This window comes from Danio rerio, chromosome 20 (assembly GCF_049306965.1).
Source record: "Danio rerio strain Tuebingen ecotype United States chromosome 20, GRCz12tu, whole genome shotgun sequence".
Classification (NCBI taxonomy): Eukaryota; Metazoa; Chordata; class Actinopteri; order Cypriniformes; family Danionidae; genus Danio; species Danio rerio.
Window position 1 is genome coordinate 52,297,501 of NC_133195.1, and position 18,947 is coordinate 52,316,447.

Sequence of the window (18,947 nt, forward strand, 5' to 3'; positions counted from 1 at the left end):
GATCAGTCGGATGCTGGTTGGGAAGAATATTACGACTACATCTTCCCCGAGGACGCTGCCAACCAGCCTAACCTCAAACTGCTGGCCATGGCCAAGATGTGGAAGAAACAGCAGCAGCAGGAGGAGGAGGATGATGACGAGGAGGAAGATGAAAACGATAAGGAAGAACAGCAGGTTCCTGAAGGTAAGGACGCACAGGAGAGTCCAGAAGCAGAGGAGCAGGAGCCTGCCGCTGGTGGAGAACAGGCAGAGAAAGAGTATGATGACCGCGATGATGAAGACGAGAGCAGCAGCAGCAGCAGCTCCGACAGCGAGAGTGATGAAGACCAGAAAGATAAGACTGAACATAACAAGCCGGACACAGAACAACAATGAACCGCTGGAACGTATTTGTCTCTCTAATTTCTTTTGTTACAAAATAAAGGTGCGAACCAAATGTGCTGGCCACTGGTTTTATTTATGATTGACGAAAAAATGCTTGTCATATGCTTAATAATAGTTGTGATATGCTTAATAATAAGTTTTGAAAAGAAAATTGGGTTGATAGATTTTCTAGGTGCATATTCTGGAATTATTGTGAACCATTAATCAGTGCACAACGTAAGAAGTTTCTTTTTTAAATCTTAATTTTGTTGCTTTTAACTCTTTTTCTGCCAGGATTTTTATTTACAGTTTTTCTTTGGTGCATTTCTCACAACACTATTTACATTTGCACAACAGTTAATGCATTTCTTAAAACAATAAGTCATTTGTGCACATCCTAGTAGCAGTTTCTCATTCTTTCCAACAAACTGCAAATGCTTTTGGACATGCATCAAGTGCTTTCATACAACTCCCTGCTGTTTATAACATTATCATTTGCTTATGTCATGTCAGTCAAAATTAACTAAACTTTTAAATGCTGAATAGTCATTCCATATAAAACTAACAGTCCTCATTTCATTACTTGAGTCATTACATACAAAAATGTTAAACTAGTTGTCAAAATTTGTCAAAAAACATTTTATAAAAATAAAAAAATAATTTTATTTTTCTGAAAATGTCTTCTAAATTGAACAGTTTCATGGATGATTTACAGATCTGTGTTGTAGGCTCAGTTCCAATATGTTCTGCAATATTGTTTACAGTTGTGCACAACTCTATCCAAAGGAAGCTTATGCTTGTTGTAAATAAGGGTGTATTAATCTTTTTCACAATGCTGTGAATAAATTAGAATTGCAACGAGCAAATGCAGTAAAAATGTGAAACATACATATTCAGTGTCTTGTACTCAGACATCTCACTAAATGCAGTGATGTCTAACTTTGCTGTAGTTTTCAATTGGCTGCGCAAATAGTATACAGTGCTGTCTTGAGCATTTTCAGGAAGTGTCACCAACATTGAAAAAATGTCCAGAGTAAACTGTCATAATGAAAACATGACAGCCATTTGACTATCTTGTTCATAAACAATGCTGTCAGGACTTTTCATCTTGATGACACTGACACTTTCATTGACATCAATACTTGCTTTTGAGGAATGAACTATCCATTTTGAGCATGTGACACGCTTTTGCAGGTTATCAGCTAGGTTTTGCAGTTTGTACTGTTTTGAGAAATTCATTAACTGTTGTGCAGAAATGCACTGGTGTTGTGAGAAATGCACCAAAGCGACAGAAAAACTGTAATGTTTCCAGCCACAGATAGCACTTTTTTTTGGACGATTTTCGCCTATATTTGACTGCTCAGAAGATTTTCTACTTGGGACATAAGAACGTTTTATATATCAAAACAAAGAACCAAGCCTCTACTTTCTAACATTTGCTTATCGATGGGGGTGGATTATTTCTAAGCGGCAGCCTCCCGCTTTCCCTCGTAAAGCCAATACGAAAGTAACTAAAACTGTAATTCATCGACTGGCCTTTGGGGGCTGGTTTCCGGAACTGCAGTCTGTCTGATGTCTGCAATGCTAAATACTATTTTACAGCTGATAAAAACATTTACAGCCTGGTACAAAACATGGTTTTGGTGCATAATGCTAATATTATCTTTCATGACGACTGTGAACTTTTTTTTATAACTCATCCGTTTCATTTTTATTAAGATATATTAAGTCATAATTAAGGGCCTGGCCAGTTGAGTGACAGCTAGGTCTCGCTGGTCACCTCAGCTGATTCTGGCTGATTAGCAGCTGAACTGTTTTGGTCGCAACTGAAATCTGCAGGAAGGTGGCTCTCCAGGAACAGGGTTGGCCACCCCTGGTATAGATGTTAATTCAGGATCGCATGGTACTTGGCAAAATCTTGACATGCTAACTTGTACAGCCTTTATTCATCATAATTCAACATTTAGTAATGCTTTATTGACACCCAAAGTTTGCTTGTTTACATTAGTTAATGCAAGGTGAGTTATCAAGAACTAACAATGGAAATGTTTTCATTTACTAACATAAAAAATGTTTAATAAATATTATGTATTATTCTTTGTTCATGTTAGTAAACAAACATTACCTAATAGAACCTTATTGTAAAGTGTTACCCTGGTTTAAAAAGACAAACAAACCAAGTGTTTGCTTAATCGTTTTATTTCATGTAACTACAATTCCAATGTCATTTAGCATCAGCTTTATTAACCCGATAATCTGTGGCTCTCTGACATTTCAAAACAATATTTTGTCCCATAAAAGCAAAAAGTCTGTTTTCCCAGCTGAAATTTGATGATTTCAGAGAGCCACATCTTAGTGTTATTCAATATCTTCTGGCCGGACAGGATGTGGAAGCGGGATTATGGATTTCTTCTCTGTGTCCCTGGATAAAGCCTTCCTCATATCTGTCAAATATATAAAAAGAAAATTGTAAATTGTAGTTCACTCATGTGATGCAAAAGCATTTCAGCATCATTATTTCAATCTCGTCACATTATCATTCAGAAATCATTCTAGTATGCTGCTCAAAGAGACTGATTCTATTTTGTTGAGAAAAGTTGCTGCTGCTTTATTTATACTTTTGCCTGGTGCCACATCGCGCACCTCGTGAAACGGACGAGGCTTTTATACTTGTTGCGTTCGCCGTTGTGATATTCTATAAAACGACAGCGAGCGGTCAAAAGAAACTGACCGTAAAGTCAGACTGATAAACAAAGTAGAAAGTTTCCGGAACTACGTCATATCATTAATATCATTAAAGATTTTTTAACGGATTATTTTTATAATTTATATAAATTATTTTAATGAATATTTATAACCATTCAAGATGTATTTAAATCAAACTTTCACTTGCTTTTGTTCTATCTCAGACAATTCTGCCTATTAATGTTTATTAAAATATTAATGAGAAGAGAACATGGGTTGCTCTACAAATATATTTTTTATTATGGCAAGAATAAAACCAAAAAAAAGTACACTTACTAAAAAATACAGATGATTTTTTTTAGATTTAGCCCACTCCACAATTTTCTGTCCTCTTTTTATGCTAAAAAGGCAATAATAGACCAACATTCCTGACCATTATCACCAATAAAGCCCAGAAAAACAGGACATCAGTATATTGTAAACTGATAGGTTCAAATATTCCTTCCCAGCAGTGTTGCCAACTATTTCCAATGAAAAGTAGCTAAATGTTGCCAGACGACGACACACACTAATTTGCATATCAATGACGTCATAATGTACTATCTGACAATAATATATATTATATTAAAACATTACATCCAGATGCAGAATAAATAGGTTCTTATTAACATATTATGTTGCTTGATGACGTCATTGTGTAATCACAACTCAAAACTGCATCTTTGTTGTAAAATAAAATAATTAATTTTCTTAAATAGACTGGCCATCTCAGCAAAAACATTTTTTGAAATCTGTCAATTTCTATTTGTATGAAAAATATAGTTGACTTTTTGAAAATAAAAATAAAAGACTTTTTGATAAGATTTTTTTTCTTTTAAATATAACATAATGAACAGTTAGATTATTTTAAACAAGCTTGTGTACTTACTCTTTTTAACTTGTGAAATTAACACATTTGTGAAAGTGACAACAATTACAGCACTATTGGAATTTATTGCTACCTAAATTACCAAAAATTTACATGTTAACAAATATCAGTTAATTAACAGTTATGAAAAACAATCTGAGCCAGCAATTTACTCTGAGTGAAGCCTGCAAGCTTTTAAGTCACTTGTTAAAAATTGCTAAAAGTAGCCAAATGAATGTTAAAAGTTGCTAAAAGTAGCCAAATAAATGTTAAAGGTTGCTAAAAGTAGCCAAATAAATGTAAAAAAAATTGCTAAAAGTAACCAAACGAATGTTAAAAATTGCTAAAAGTAGCCAAACGAATGTTAAAAATTGCTAAAAGTAGCCAATTGAATGTTAAAAAATTGTTAAAAATAGGCAAATGAATGGTAAAAATTGCTAAAAGTAGCCAAACGAATGATAAAAATTGCTAAAAGTAGCCAAATAAATGTTAAAATTTGCTAAAAGTAGCCAAATGAATGTTAAAAGTTGCTAAAAGTAGCCAAACAAATGTTAAAAATAGCTAAAAGTAGCCAAACGAATGTTAAAAGTTGCTAAAAGTAGCCAAACGAATGTTAAAAATTGCTTAAAGTAGCCAAACGAATGTTAAAAATTGCTAAAAGTAGCCAACTGAATGTTAAAAAATTGTTAAAAATAGCCAAATGAATGGTAAAAATTGCTAAAAGTAGCCAAACGAATGTTGAAAATAGCTAAAAGTAGCCAAACAAATGTAAAAAAAATTGATAAAAGTAGCCAAACGAATGCTTAAAATTGCTAAAAGCAGCTAAACGAATGTTAAAAAATTGCTAAAAGTAGCCAATTGAATGTTAAAAAATTGCTAAAAGTAGCCAATTGAATGTTAAAAAATAGCTAAAAGTAGCCAAACGAATGTTAAAAATAGCTAAAAGTAGCCAAACGAATGTTAAAAATGACTAAAAGCAGCCAAATGAATGTTAAAAATTGCTAAAAGCAGCTAAACGAATGTTAAAAATTGCTAAAAGTAGCCAAATGTATGTTAAAATTTGCTAAAAGTAGCCAAACGAATGTTAAAAAATTGCTAAAAGCAGCCAAACGAATGTTAAAAAATAACCAAACGAATGTTACAAATTGCTAAAAGAATCCAAATGAACGTTAAAAATTGCTAAATTTGTTGTTAGGTGCTTTTTAAAAAAAAAGTTGCTAGTGTACTATGACAAATTGCTAAATCTAGCAACAAAATTGCTAAGTTGGCAACACTGCTTCCCAGTTATCAAAGAAATAATCTGTTCCGTAATTTTAGTTTGTAACTATTAAATTGTTTTCAATTCAAAATTGTAATATTTACATCAGTGTAAAGCCTATGATGGATTCAAAAACAAATTTCTGTAATTGTGTACTGGGGTCTCCACATTTGCCTTGGCCTCTTTTGGCATTAAGAAACTTTTCCCTCAGGTTTTTCTAAACATTTTAACAAAAACTTTCCTACTTTCCCCACAGCTGTTGCAATTTCTAGACAAGAATTGTTGGTCATCTGGTTATTTCTGATCAACGATCATAAAGATGTTTGCACAGTCGTACTGTTTCAGACAAAAAATCTTAAAAGTGTTTTATATTCATCTTAAATCAAACGCAGCGCCGCTGTTCACTCGAGTCTCAAAAAAAATCATGCGCTCCGCCAGCTGAAATCATGTCGCGTGCACCCAAAGCGAACCTCCGCAAACACAGCGATAACAGCACATTCGCCACACGCACTCAAGCGAACTAGCGGACGTGTCAAGTATAAACCAGGCTTTATTGTTGTGTAAAGCAATGAGCTATATGCATTTCAGCCAACGGTAAACGTCCGATGAAAGGTTTATGTGACTTTTCAATTTTATAAGCTTCCTATTACAGAATTGGTGTTGTTATATAATTAAAACACAATCAGTTAAATAGACTTAAGCATTTGCTTAGTTGTTTAAGTGTAAAACAAGATGAAAGACTGTATAAAGGCTAGCACCGTCAGTAGCAGCAGGCTAGAATCGCAAAAACTCTATTGAAAATACTGGAGTAAAAATAAATGTACATATTTTAAAGATATGGCGCGGAAGTAAGTAATTTAATCCAGTGCTTCTTGTCCGGTCTGAGACCCACTTTATATTGTATATCTATCACAGCCACAGCCATATCACCCTGCAGGCCAAGACCGGTTACTCACTGAAGCTAAGCAGGGCTGAGCCTGGTCAGTACCTGGATGGGAGACCACTAGGGAACACTAGGTTGCTGTTGGAAGTGGTGTTAGTGAGGGCAGCAGGGGGCGCTCAACCGGTGGTCTGTGTGAGTCCTAATGCCCCAGTATAGCGAAGGGGACACTACACTGTCAGTGGGCGCCGTCTTTCGGATGAGACGTTAAACCGAGGTCCTGACTCTCTGTGGTCATTAAAAATCCCATGGCACTACTCGTGAAAGAGCAGGGGTGTAACCCCGGTGTCCTGGCCAAAGTCCCTCTATCGGCCCTTACGATCATGGCCTCCCAATCATCCCCTTCCACCGTATTGGCTCTATCACTGTCTCTTCACTCCACCAATAGCTGGTGTGTGGTGAGCGCACTGGCGCCATTGTCCTGTGGCTGCCATCGCATCATTCAAGTGGATGCTCCACGCTGGTGGTGGTGTGGAGAGACCCCCCTCATGATTGTGAAGCGCTTTGGGTGTACGGCCATACACAATAAATGCACATTATAAATACACATTACATTACATATCAGGCAGTGAAGATGCTGATTATTTAAAAAATCTGATCTTAAATGCGGCGATTTTGTAATGGCAAGACAGTTCACCAGAATTGTTGGGGCTGGCTGAGTGACAATTAAAAGTCCATGTGCTTATACCCCATCAAACTTTAAAATACTTTGATGAATAGAAAGTTTATGTTAAACTATAAATGCCACTTTTTGCAACAACTCACCATAAGCATCTTCATCAGGTTCACCGTTACTGGCAGAGTAATACTCTATAACCGTTCTGTACACGCTGTAGCCGAGCTGTTTGTACATGTTCACTGCAACTTGATTGGAAACTCGCACAAAGAGATCCACAAAGAATCCGCCCTTTCTAAAAAGAAAACAAAAGGTTTGCAAACAGGACAGAAAATGATACTATACCAAATATAATATACACTCACCGGCCACTTTATTAGGTACACCTATCCAACTGCTCGTTAGCCCAAATTTTTTAATCAGCCAATCACATGGCAGCAAGTCAATGCATTTAGGCATGTGGACAGAGCATCAGAATGGGGAAGAATGGGGATTTAAGTGACTTTGAACGTGGCATGGTTGTTGGTGCCAGATTGGCTGGTCTGAGTATTTCATAAACTGCTGATCTACTGGGATTTTCACGCACAACCATCTCTAGGGTTTACAGAGAATGGTCCAGAAAAAAGAAAAAATATTCAGTGAGTGGCATTTCTGTGGGTGCAGATGCCTTGTTGATGCCAGAGGAGAATGGCCAGATTGGTTCTAGTTGATAGAAAGACAACAGTAACTCAAATAAGCACTCGTTACACATCCAACCTTGAGGCGGATGGGCTACAGCAGCAGAAGACCACACTGGGTGCCACTCCAGCCAGCAAAGAACAGGAAACTGAGGCTACAATTCACACAGGCTCATCCAAAATTGGACAGTTTGATCCAAAATTTTAAAAAGGTTTGAAATTTGATTGAAAAAACATTGCCTGGTCTAATGATCCTCGATTTCTGCTGCAACATTCGGATGGTCGGGTCAGAATTTGGCATCAACAACATGAAAGCACAAGGTTAAAATAGTAAGGTGTACCTAATAATGTGACCAGTGAGTGTATACTGATAAGCCAAATATACTGTAGTATCAGCCAATCACATGACAGAAACTTGATACATTTAAGCAAATAGATGTGGTCAAGAAAATCTGCTGAAGCTCAAATGCAGCATCAGGATGTAGAAGAAATGTGATTTAACCCTCCTGTTTACTTATGGGTCAAAAATGACCAGAGCAGCACTTGAACTCATTAAACAATGTTTTTTTTTCTTTCTTTTTTAACCCTAACATTAGTAAAAAAAAAAAAAAAAAACTTTACAAGCAAAACATTATACACTTCTGCTTTTAGGTACTACAAGCATTTGAATGATGCTAATTAAAGGGATAGTTCACTCAAAAATGAACATTTGCTGTTAATTTCCTCACCACAGGTCATCCAAGATGTAACTATCTTTATACTATATATATATATATATATATATATATATATATATATATATATATATATATATATATATATATATATATATATATAAAATATTACCAGTCATAATTCACAGCCTGCTCAAACAGATTCAAAAGAGGTTTTAGAATTAAAAGACAAAAAAACTTGAGAGTAAATGATTTATTTTTGGTGAACTATTCCTTTAAATGACTTTGAATGGTTTTCAATGGTTGAAATGACTTTGACTTTGAAAGGTTATTAGTGCCAGATGGGCTGGGCTGAGTTCAGAAACTGCTGATGATATACAGGAATTTTCACATGACCATCCCTGTATAACAACAGTGAACCCTTATTGTGATGATTATTACTTCCAGCAGCATAACAAGCCCTGCCACGAAGCTCCAATCATCTCAAATTGGTTTCTCGAACATAACAACCAGTCCCCTATACTCCGAAGGCCTCCACAGTTATCAGATGTCAGTCTAGTAGAAGCATAAATGCACGTTGGGGATGTTCTGGAGCAAAAAAACGACTAGTTGAAAAATCTGTAGCAACTGAGTGATGCTTTCATATCATATCATATCGCTTTTAAATTATTCTACAGTAATATATATTATATATATATTACTGTAGAATAATTTAAAAGCGATATGATAAACCACCGAAACCACCCCAAACATACCCCCTCCCCATCCCCCAAGAAACGAAGACACTATGTGGTTGACTTTATATATATTTAAATATATATTTTTAATATATACATTTAAAATAATAATTATAAATACATTTAAATATATTTATTTATTTTCAAAAAACACAACAATTAATTTTTTTATGGTTATTATACAACTATTATTCTAAAAAATAACATAAATCAATCCAAAATGTAACTGAAAAACAATGTAAAGACACAACTTGAGTAATATTGTAAGACTTTTGCATGAATATTAATTATGACAGTTCAATAGAATACAAAAAAAATATGTTTTATAGAATTATCTGTTGTCTTAGACCCGACTCATGGCCGAGAATTAATATTATGATGTTTTAGTTACCTCCCTGACTCATTATGCCTCTTTTCTACTTCATAGCCATGCTTAATCAAAGTATCATCAGCATCATATTATATAAAACTTTAGTTTTGTCCACTTGCATCTTGACGCATATCGCTGTGCATGTAAACAACCGGGATCAAGAGCAGCACATTTGAGGCGCGCAGCAATGGCTTTCTTCACATTTGCGTCAATTTGCCTTCACCAGCGTTGTTTCGGTTACACATAAAGAATAACAAACTTGCGTGTGCAAAAGACGCCAGATATGAATAGCCCCTAATGTCTTTATTTTTGGATAACCACTCTATACACTTGCATAAAGTAAATCTTATCTCAAAGCTTTTACTGGGGCACTTATTTTTGTCTCCCCGTGCTGCCCCCAGTAAGATGCCACCCTGGGCAATCGCACATATGACCCATGCCTAAATCCGCCACTGTTAGTCAGAACCAAAGCCAAAACTGGGACTAATGTAATAAAAGGTCCAGAAATTAGCACACATAAATGAATATGTTGGGAGAAAATATTAAATCAAATGTTAATAAACAGGGAAAATCAAGAGAAACTAAGAAATATACAAAATTTGATTGATTTTGTGTATATATATTAGGGGTGTCACGATTTCGATTTTTAATCGAGATAGATCGAAATTTATGCTCAACTTCGATTATCGAATCAAAAAATGGAATCGTCGATGCTGCCACGCCCCCATGTCACGTTAGCTTGGCTTGCCAAGCGGGAAAAAAACATGCTTGTTGAAGTGCTTGTTAAACTGCAGAAGCAGGAGACCCGACCACAGAGCTTAAACCCTCTCCTCTTTCAATGAAGTCGCCGGTGTGGAAGTTTTTTGGATTTCCAGTTAGTTATGTTGACAACGTTCGTTTTGTCGACAAAAAAACACAGTTTGCAAGCTCTGCTATGTACGTATTACGGTTGGGATGATAGACGATGGGCGCATCGCGATCCTCCACCCCGCCCCCGTTGCAAATCCGCTCGCGAAAAATACACACTCAGGCCCTGATTACACTAATATATCTTTGTTTTTAAATGGCATTTTAGAACGACAACGATCCACATCCACACTGGCGTGTAGCATTTCTGAGCAGCCCTCCTTCCTCACTACCGCTGAAAACGCACATCACGTGACCACACACACTCATTCACACACATATACAGACGCACACACATTGTCATGCGCTCGAGACAGCGGGTCAAGGCAGTCTGCGAGTCAGTAGACTGCTTCCATCTTTTACTTTCACACAAGTACTTAGTCATTTTAGCGAACACCTCAGATACTGTTGGCTGGTTTCCGTTGGTTGAGCAACTTTTTTACCGACGCCATTATAACGACACAGATCACGAGTGCCGCATTAAAAAGTGATTGACAGGTTGTAATTATGTGTGTAACTTACCTTTATTCATTTACTGTATGATTTGTTTATGGGTAAAACAAAGACCATGCAAGTCAGGTATTTTAAACGGTAGGCTACTAATAATTAATTCGTTATTAATTAATTAATTAATTATTCAAAATCGAAAATCGAATCAAATCGTGACTTTAGAATCGAAAATGTAATCGAATCGAGGATTTGGAGGATCGTGACACCCTTAATATTAATAAATATATACATATATATATATATATATATATATATATATATATATATATATATATATATATATATATATATATATATATATAATTTTTTTTATTTTTAATGGATTCAATTTCATTTGAATTTAAATGTATTATCTTTCTATTCCTATAGATGTTAGGTGACATAACTGTTTAATAAAATCAAACATGTTCATGTATATTGCCTATATTCACTGAGAAATGGATAAAACTATTCATTTTTAAAAGGAAACGTACTCATTTATGCTGAGCACTGCATGTTGTCATGTTTAGCTTGATGAATGTTACACTTTCAGTAGCGTGTTCTTTCTTTTACATGCATTTTATCTAGCAGATAAGTTTGTAGCTGGAACGAGTAATGCTACAACACCTTTCTGAGATCTCCTCTAACATCTCCATGAGTTTCGCAGCCAGACCCAGCCGTCTGAACTCTGGGGCCACAGAGAGGGCAGTGACGTGCCCGTGCCATTCCTCTCTGGCGACGGAGCCCTCGGCCTTTCCCATGACTGCAGGATGACAATGGACATACAGGTTATTCATACAGCAATATTCACAATAAGTTTACCCTTGATTGTGCTGTCGAGGATGTTTTCATCCACTCTGGAGTGATTTTGAGTCTTTATTAGTCCACGACTTTCTCTGTTTCAGCAAATGGAATGATTTTTGCAGACAAATCTTATTTTGATATATATAATTTGGGAAAATGCTTAGACATTTTTCAATACCTCAACAATACACTGGCAAACTACCCTTTCGTTATTTTTGTGGCTGTTTTTGCCCTATTGACTTCCATTATTATGATATTTTTTGATTGCACAGCCATGAGACCATATAATGATGCATTATTGATTGTTGCTGGTTTTCCCTGTAGGAAAGAGATAGAATTTGCTTACTTTTATTGAGCTGCATGTTGAAATTTAGCCTGTGTATGTGTTTTTATCTAGAGCCCTGCCTTTGAGCCCGACGGGACCTGACTTTTTTATGCCCCTCTGGCTGGGCTTCCAGCCAATTTTCACGTCATAGCTAGCACGCATATCGGGCCTGCATTAGGAAAAAACATGCGCATAGAGATTTCCAGCCACGTACAATAGCGAACATAAAGAGAAAAATTGCCAATGGCGAACTTAAAACTGTGAAAAACGCTAGAGGAAGGACAAACTTCTGGTCAACTACTTTAATAGTGACGACTTTAAATGATGAGCCAACTGGTTATGCACAATGCACAACTTGTAAGTCCAGGGGCGCCTGCAGGATTTTATTTCCAATTATGCAAAAATCCAGCACCGTCCTGCCTTATCCCTTATTCTTATTTCAATCTAGGAAACACTGATGCTTGCTGTCAAAGGATACATTATTTAAGGGCATTCGTTATGCCATAATTCGTTTCTTTTTTAATATTAATATAGTTGCTTTGAAATCTAAATATAATAAAAGCAAATCAGCTCAAGGAAAAATCTTTAAAACTATGACCTATTAAAAAATTAGCAAATATATGACAGAGGATTGTGGTTAATTTCCACTGACTGCAACAAATCATCCATCCGCACAGTTGAGTAATGGATAGGCTCAAATAAAAATAAAATTAGTATATTTGTTTTGGAAAATATATTTTGCATTATGCATGTAAACATTTTCAAAGTGTTTATTTCACAGAGGAAACTCAAGTCAGACTTTCAGGTGTGGAATGACATACAGGTGAGTAATCAATGTCTGGTTATTCACTTTTATTTGAAGCTAAAATAAATTAGAAAGAGGCACTCACTGTAGCCCATCAGTTCACCGCCTGGAGCTTCAGCTACTATGAAATACTCCGGCCAATGAGCCAAATACTGAAGATAGAAGGGAATTCCATACTGTTCATTGAAAGTTAAGAAAAACGGACAAGTATGCAAAATACAGAGGAAGACAATTAGTTAGATTAGTGACAAACTGATTAATTAGACAAAGATGTCAGTGAGTTTTTCTTAAAGGATACTGTTTCTGTCAGGGGGTCCAGATTACTGTGGGATAAAAATACAGAAATGTAAATATTAGCCTAGCATATTCATTCAGATGCACACTTACCGGCCACTTTATTAGGTACACCTGTCCAACTGCTCGTTAACCCAAATGTCTAATCAGCCAATCACATGGCAGCAACTTAATGCATTTAGGCATGTAGAAATGGTCAAGATGATTCAAACCGAGCATCAGAATGGGGAAGAAAGGGGATTTAAGTGACTTTGAATGTGGCATGGTGACAAGCTGGTCTGAGTATTTCATAAACTGCTAATCTACAGGGATTTACACGCACAACAATCTCTTGGGTTTACAGAGAATGGTTCAAAAAAGTGTAAATATCCAGTGAGAGGCAGTTCTGTCAGTGCAAATTTGTGCCCATTAGTACCAACTGAGCATCGTGTCAATGCCAGAGTCTACATGAACTGTTGCTGACCATGTGCATCCTTTTATGACCACAGTGTACTCGTCTTCTGATGGCTACTTCCAGCAGGATAACGCGCCATGTCATAAAACAGGAATCAACTCAGACTGGTTTCCTGAACATGACAATGAGTTCACTGTACTCAAATGGCCTCCACACCACAGTCACCAGACTCCAAGCCAATAGAGCACCTTTGGGATGTGGTGAAATGGGAGATTTGCATCAGGGATGTGCAGCCGACAAATCTGCAGCAACTACGTGAATATGTAGCAAAATCTCTGAGGAATATTTCCAGTACCTTGTTGAATCTATGCCATGAAGGATTAAGGTAGTTCTAAAGGCAAAAAAGGGTCCAACCTGGTACTAGTAAGGTGTACCTAATAAAGTGGCCGGTGAGTGTATGTGATCCTAGACCACAAAACCAGTCCTAATTTGCTGTTTTATCTTTGGCATTGGCCAAAAATACACTGAATGTGTCATGATGGTTGACTTTTATGCCAAAATCAAATCATTATTAACATTTTATATATTTCTTACTGCAAAAATATCAAAAATGTTTTGGTTAGTAATGTGCATTCCTATCCACTTCATTTAGACACATCTAAAGGCTATTTTCTCGTTATTTTATTATTTTTAACCCTCAGATTACAGATTTTCATAAGCTATATTTGAATAGTTGTATGTAACGTTATAGTTATATAGTGATACTTATGACTATTTTGTCGTACACGGTCATATGTGGGCAAATACAATAGTAAGCGTCCAATTAATAACATTTATAAAGGCAAAAATCTGATATCACAACTAGATATATGGCTGAACATTACTTGAATCGTCATTATTAATCAGTAATAACAATATATACGTGCACAGTAACGTTAAACCACCAGACATGTACATGTACCATGGTTTTCACGTAAGTACGATGGCGTAGCATTTACATACTAGTTCAAAACACAGTCATTTGAACTTAAATATAACAACTGTAGTGATACCATTGCGAAGTAAAGGCTTAATGGGTATACCATGGTAACGTACTGAGTAACATCGTATCACCCTCACTTTGTAATCAAGCCACAACAGTAGGTTACGTTTCTGAAATTGTGATTATATAACTAGTAATCAAATTACTCACATATTGTTGAATTTAAACAGATCATCGCACGTGAAAGCTCGTAATGTTGTCATTTTCCAGTGTGTTGCAGGACAGGACGACGCTCTGACCTCTCACCCCTACGTCACACGTACGTTTTACTGTTGGTGGTTTGGACAGCGACATCATTCGGCTAAATGGAGGAAAAACACAGGCCGATTTATTCGATGTAAGGTAACTATTCATTTATAACCAATTAATATTCTATACTTAACGAATTCTTTATTTATTAGTTAGTTAGAATTTAATATAAGCTATTAGTAAGACTTTCAGTTCACAAATAGAAAACATGATGCTAGTTTCTTCAAATATTTTACTGTCTATCAAAACTCCTCACATCAGTCTCCTCTTAAATGGACAGTTCATTCAAAAAATGATTATTTATTTACTATTTACTCAATCTCGAGTCCTTTCAAACCTTTATAAGTTTCTTCTGTTTATATTAAACACACTTATTTTAAACACAAAATAAGATTTTTTTTTTGAAGAAAGCTAATGTCCTGTAACTTTAACACTGACCTCCATAGTAGGAAAAATAGGTTTACAACATTCTTCAAAATATCTTTTTTTGGGGTTGTCTTCTTTCCAGTGTTATGGATGTGACATTTGCAGTTAAATCTTGAAACGTAAGTAAGTAGCTAAAGTTTATTTATGAAGCACATTTACAGTAACTTCAGTGTGGCGCTGAACAAAACCATAGCACATATTCTAAAGCAGTAAAATAACAATAAAAGTAATAATAGGAATAATAGTATGACAGCAACAATGCACACAAAATAATAAAAGCCTGGGAAGGCAATTGAATAAAAATGTGTCTTAAGTCTGGACTTAAAAATAGAGATAGAAGAAGCACTCGTAATGTCCGGTGGCAGCAGGTTCCAAAACCAGACTGCAAAGGCTCTATCTCCAGTTTGAATAGTGACCAAGGAATTAGCAATAACATTTTATTTGATGACCTAAGAGGCAGAGGAGTTGACTGTAGGTTAATAAGTTCAGATATAAGGTGCTTGCCCATTCAGTGCTTTAAAAACAGTAAGTAAAACCTTGAACTGAATTCTAACATTAACAGGAGGTCAAGGGATGCTAAAACTGGTGAGATATGAGCTTGTTTTTCGGTGCCTGTTAAAAGTCTAGCTGCCCCATTTTGAACCAACTGCAACCGTGCCAATGAAGATTGAGGGAGACCAACATAAAAGAAATTGCAATAGTCTAGGCGGGACTTGATAAAAGCATGTATGACTTTTCCAGATCTTAAAAGGAAAGAATGGATTTGAGTCTGGAGATGATCCTCAGCTTATAGTAACTATTCTTAACGACTGAGCAAATTTGTTTTCTAGACAAAGCTCTGAATCAAAGATAACTTCTAGATTTTTTACTTGCGATTTAACATATGGTGTAAGACTTCCCAAGCCCACTATATAAGACATTCTTGTTTTTGAGGGGCCGAAGAGAATAACTTCACTTTTGTCATTATTAAGTTTAAGGACGTTTTGTCATTATTAATTAGTGTCTTTTGCCATCCAACAATTAATATGCTGAAGACAATCAATTCGAGACTGCTGGGAGTTCTGAGATTTTAAAAGAACATACTGCTGGGAGTCATCTGCATAATAATGAAAAAAGATGTTATATATCCTTTTAATATTACCAAGAGAAAGCATATATAAATTGAAGAGCATTGGACCCAGAATAGAGCCCTGGGGGACACCACACAGAAGATTGGCAGATGTTGACATAAATTGGCCAACAGAAACTGAAAAAGACCTGGATTTCAGATATGACTGAAACCAATGAAGTGCTGAACCCTTTATGCCCACCCAATGTTCCAGACGTGAAAGGAGTATGGTATGATCGAGTCGACTGTATCAAAAGCAGAGCGCAGATCCATTAAAACCAAAACTGCATTATTGCCAGAATCTTGCCATGCAGGACTTGAACCAGTGACCTTTTTGCTGTGAGGTGACAGTGCTAACCACTGAGCAACCCAAAGACATTGGATCCAACTGTTGAAGAAGTCCAAACATGCGGCTCATAAAAGTAACAACTTTTGACCAATAAGCTCTAATAACATGACAACTCAATAATGAATGAAGAGGAAAAGAGTAAATGATGACAGAGTTTAAGGTGAACTCTCTGTCAGCTCTCTGTGGTGTTATGTAAGTGTGTTTTATATGTGCGGTGAATGTGCTGTTATTCCCTCAGGTGTGTACAGTAGGTGGAGTAATGCAGGATCAGGTGTTGAGTCTCACTTTTAAAAGCGTTCTACGGGTCTCGGTACTTTAGTAAACTCTTTCACTGGAGACTAGCACCTGAAAATGGAGTGGCTTCAGTTCTTTGGGATCCTGGTGTGTTCACTGGTCTGCAGAGGAGCGATGGTTACATCAAGGTTTGATACTTTTTTATTAATTTATTTTATTAAAGTTACATACAGTCGAAGTAAAAATTAATAGACTTTCTTTTATTTTTTTCAAATATTTCCCAAATGATGTTTAACAGAGCAAGGACATTTTACAGTATTTCTGATAATAATATTTCTTCTGGAGAAAGTCTTATTTGTTTTATTTTGGCTAGACCAAAAGCAGTTTTAAATTTTTTAAACACCATTTAAAGGTCAATTTTAGTCAAGGTCAAAATTATTAGCCCCCTTAAGCAATATATATTTTTTGATAGTGTACAGAACAAGCCATCGCTTTACAAAAACTTGCCTATTTACCCTAATTTGCCTAATTAACCTACAGTAGTTAAGTCTTTAAATGTCACTTTAAGCTGAATACTTATAGTAATATCTTAGTCATAGTCTTAGTCTTAGTCATCATGGCAAAGATAAAATAAATCAGTTATTTGAAATGAGCTATTAAAACTATTATGTTTAGAAATGTGTTGAAGAAATCTCTGTGAACAACTTGGGCAAAATATAAAAGAATTCAAGGTTAACAGGAGGGCTAATAATTCTGACTTCAACTGAATTTCTGTGTTTTAAGGGTGATTATTAAAAAGCATTATTACACGTAACCCTCAATCAAACTTCAATTATGCTCTAAATTTGCAGTGGTGGTATGAAAGAATATGTTTTTTTTTGTTTGAATTAAAATTAGCATTTTCTTTTAAAAGATTTACTTTCTCTTTTTTGGTGTGAAGAATTATTATTATTTTAATTTTTTTGCTGAAGTTTTATATATATATATAATTTATTATTAATTATTATTATTAGTTAATATATATATATATATATATATATATATATATATATATATATATATATATATATATATATATATATATATATATATATATATATATATATTTTTTTTTTAAAGACAGATAAATAACTTTTTTTGTGAAGTGGAATGTTTAATGATTGTTCATGTATTTGTTAATGCCATAAAGATCCTTTATTTTTAGTGTAAGCACACACTATGCCACTTGGTTTTTTTATGGGTAGTCTATAAGCAATATCATGGCCAGTTTTTTTTTTTTTTTTTTAGATATATAGTCTAATTTTTGTATTAATCTAATAATCTAGATTAATCTTTCAAGACATTATTATTTGAATGGTAGTGTTTAATAAATACACTACCATTGAAATGTTTCCTCAAAAATGTTTATTTATTTATTTTTATTTATTTATTTTTATTACTGAAGGGTTAAAAATAAAAGCAATTATTTAAAATAGATTAAAATGAGAAGTTATTCTGTTTGTTTTGATCAGTTTAATGCATCCTTGCTGAAAAAAAGTTATAATTTGTTTATAATATTTAAAAAAAAAACTTATGAAACAATATTTTTATTATATTATAATTTATCATATTATAGTATAATTTATTATATTGTATTACATAATAATATATTACATCATATATTATATTGTTTTATATTATATTATATTATATTATATTATATTATATTATATTATATTATATTATATTATATTATATTATATTATAAAAAGGTTTAAAGTTTAGACTTTCTAAAAATATTTGCATTAATTTTCAGCTAACTCCCTGCATTTTTTATGGAAATAAAGTTAAAGTCAGCTTTTTTGACACAGAGAATCGAAATTACTCTCGTTACTCTCAGACCATAGCTGCATAACAGATAGTATTATAAATACAACTACACATACTATAATTTAAAACAAAAAATAGATAAAAATAGACATTATATACAATACAATTACAAGTAAGGGCACATGGGAAAAAATGCAAACCATGTAAAACTTAAATTTTAAATAAAACTATAATTATGACTAGGAATATAAAATCTCTTTCATAATCCAGTGGAATTAAAATATTTTCTGATTTCAGCGCTCGTCAGAACCTCTCCTATCTCATATCGGTGTCTGAAGTTCTGCGCTGTGGCGTTCCCACCACATTATCAGTCACCGTTCTGTCAGATTATCCCATCAATGTCACAGCCAGACTTACTCATGGAAAGACCAGTGTGGCCCAAACACAGAGCACCGTCCCAGCAGGTATACATCAACATCACACTGT

At 34.8% G+C, this 18,947-nt stretch overlaps 3 protein-coding genes across 5 annotated transcripts in view; 2 read left to right on the plus strand and 1 right to left on the minus strand.

Moving 5' to 3' along the window:
- Positions 1–436, plus strand: part of crnkl1 (crooked neck pre-mRNA splicing factor 1) — a 21,562-nt gene extending 21,126 nt beyond the window's left edge. Inside the window, 1 exon segment of the mRNA NM_200946.1 lies at positions 7–436. Coding sequence (NP_957240.1) covers positions 7–375 — 369 coding nt within the window. The 3' untranslated portion in view covers positions 376–436.
- A 2,108-nt stretch (positions 437–2,544) lies between these two features.
- Positions 2,545–14,528, minus strand: naa20 (N-alpha-acetyltransferase 20, NatB catalytic subunit). 2 transcript variants are annotated; one of them, NM_001014329.2, is made up of 6 exons: positions 14,437–14,517; positions 12,855–12,879; positions 12,642–12,732; positions 11,250–11,385; positions 6,919–7,064; positions 2,545–2,807 (listed from the first exon to the last, which is right to left on the minus strand). In NM_001014329.2, the coding sequence occupies exons 1-6, from the start codon at positions 14,487–14,489 to the stop codon at positions 2,722–2,724; spliced, it is 537 nt and encodes a 178-aa protein (NP_001014351.1). In that variant the 5' UTR covers positions 14,490–14,517; the 3' UTR covers positions 2,545–2,721. The 2 variants fall into 2 exon arrangements, 1 of the variants encoding a protein (NP_001014351.1); XR_012395483.1 differs by lacking the exon at positions 2,545–2,807 and adding an exon at positions 3,908–4,609 and having other exon boundaries at positions 5,089–7,064; positions 14,437–14,528.
- Positions 14,529–16,735: 2,207 nt separating this feature from the next.
- Positions 16,736–18,947, plus strand: part of cd109 (CD109 molecule) — a 63,486-nt gene continuing 61,274 nt past the window's right edge. For both annotated transcript variants that reach the window (XM_692420.10, XM_009294995.4), the window contains exons 1-2: positions 16,736–16,840; positions 18,759–18,925. In XM_692420.10, the coding sequence (XP_697512.6) occupies positions 16,770–16,840; positions 18,759–18,925 (238 nt within the window). In that variant the 5' untranslated portion in view covers positions 16,736–16,769. The remainder of the gene's footprint in view (positions 16,841–18,758; positions 18,926–18,947) is intronic.

Excerpts from the sequence above, each read along its gene's own strand:
- naa20 (NM_001014329.2), bottom strand. The coding sequence starts at position 14,489 with ATGACAACATTACGAGCTTTCACGTGCGATGATCTGTTTAAATTCAAC. Across the intron at positions 12,733-12,854 it reads TGGACCCCCTGACAGAAACA|TATGGAATTCCCTTCTATCT; the intron begins GTATCCTTTAAG and ends TTCAATGAACAG. Across the intron at positions 7,065-11,249 it reads TTAGAGGAGATCTCAGAAAG|AAAGGGCGGATTCTTTGTGG; the intron begins GTGTTGTAGCAT and ends TTTTCTTTTTAG.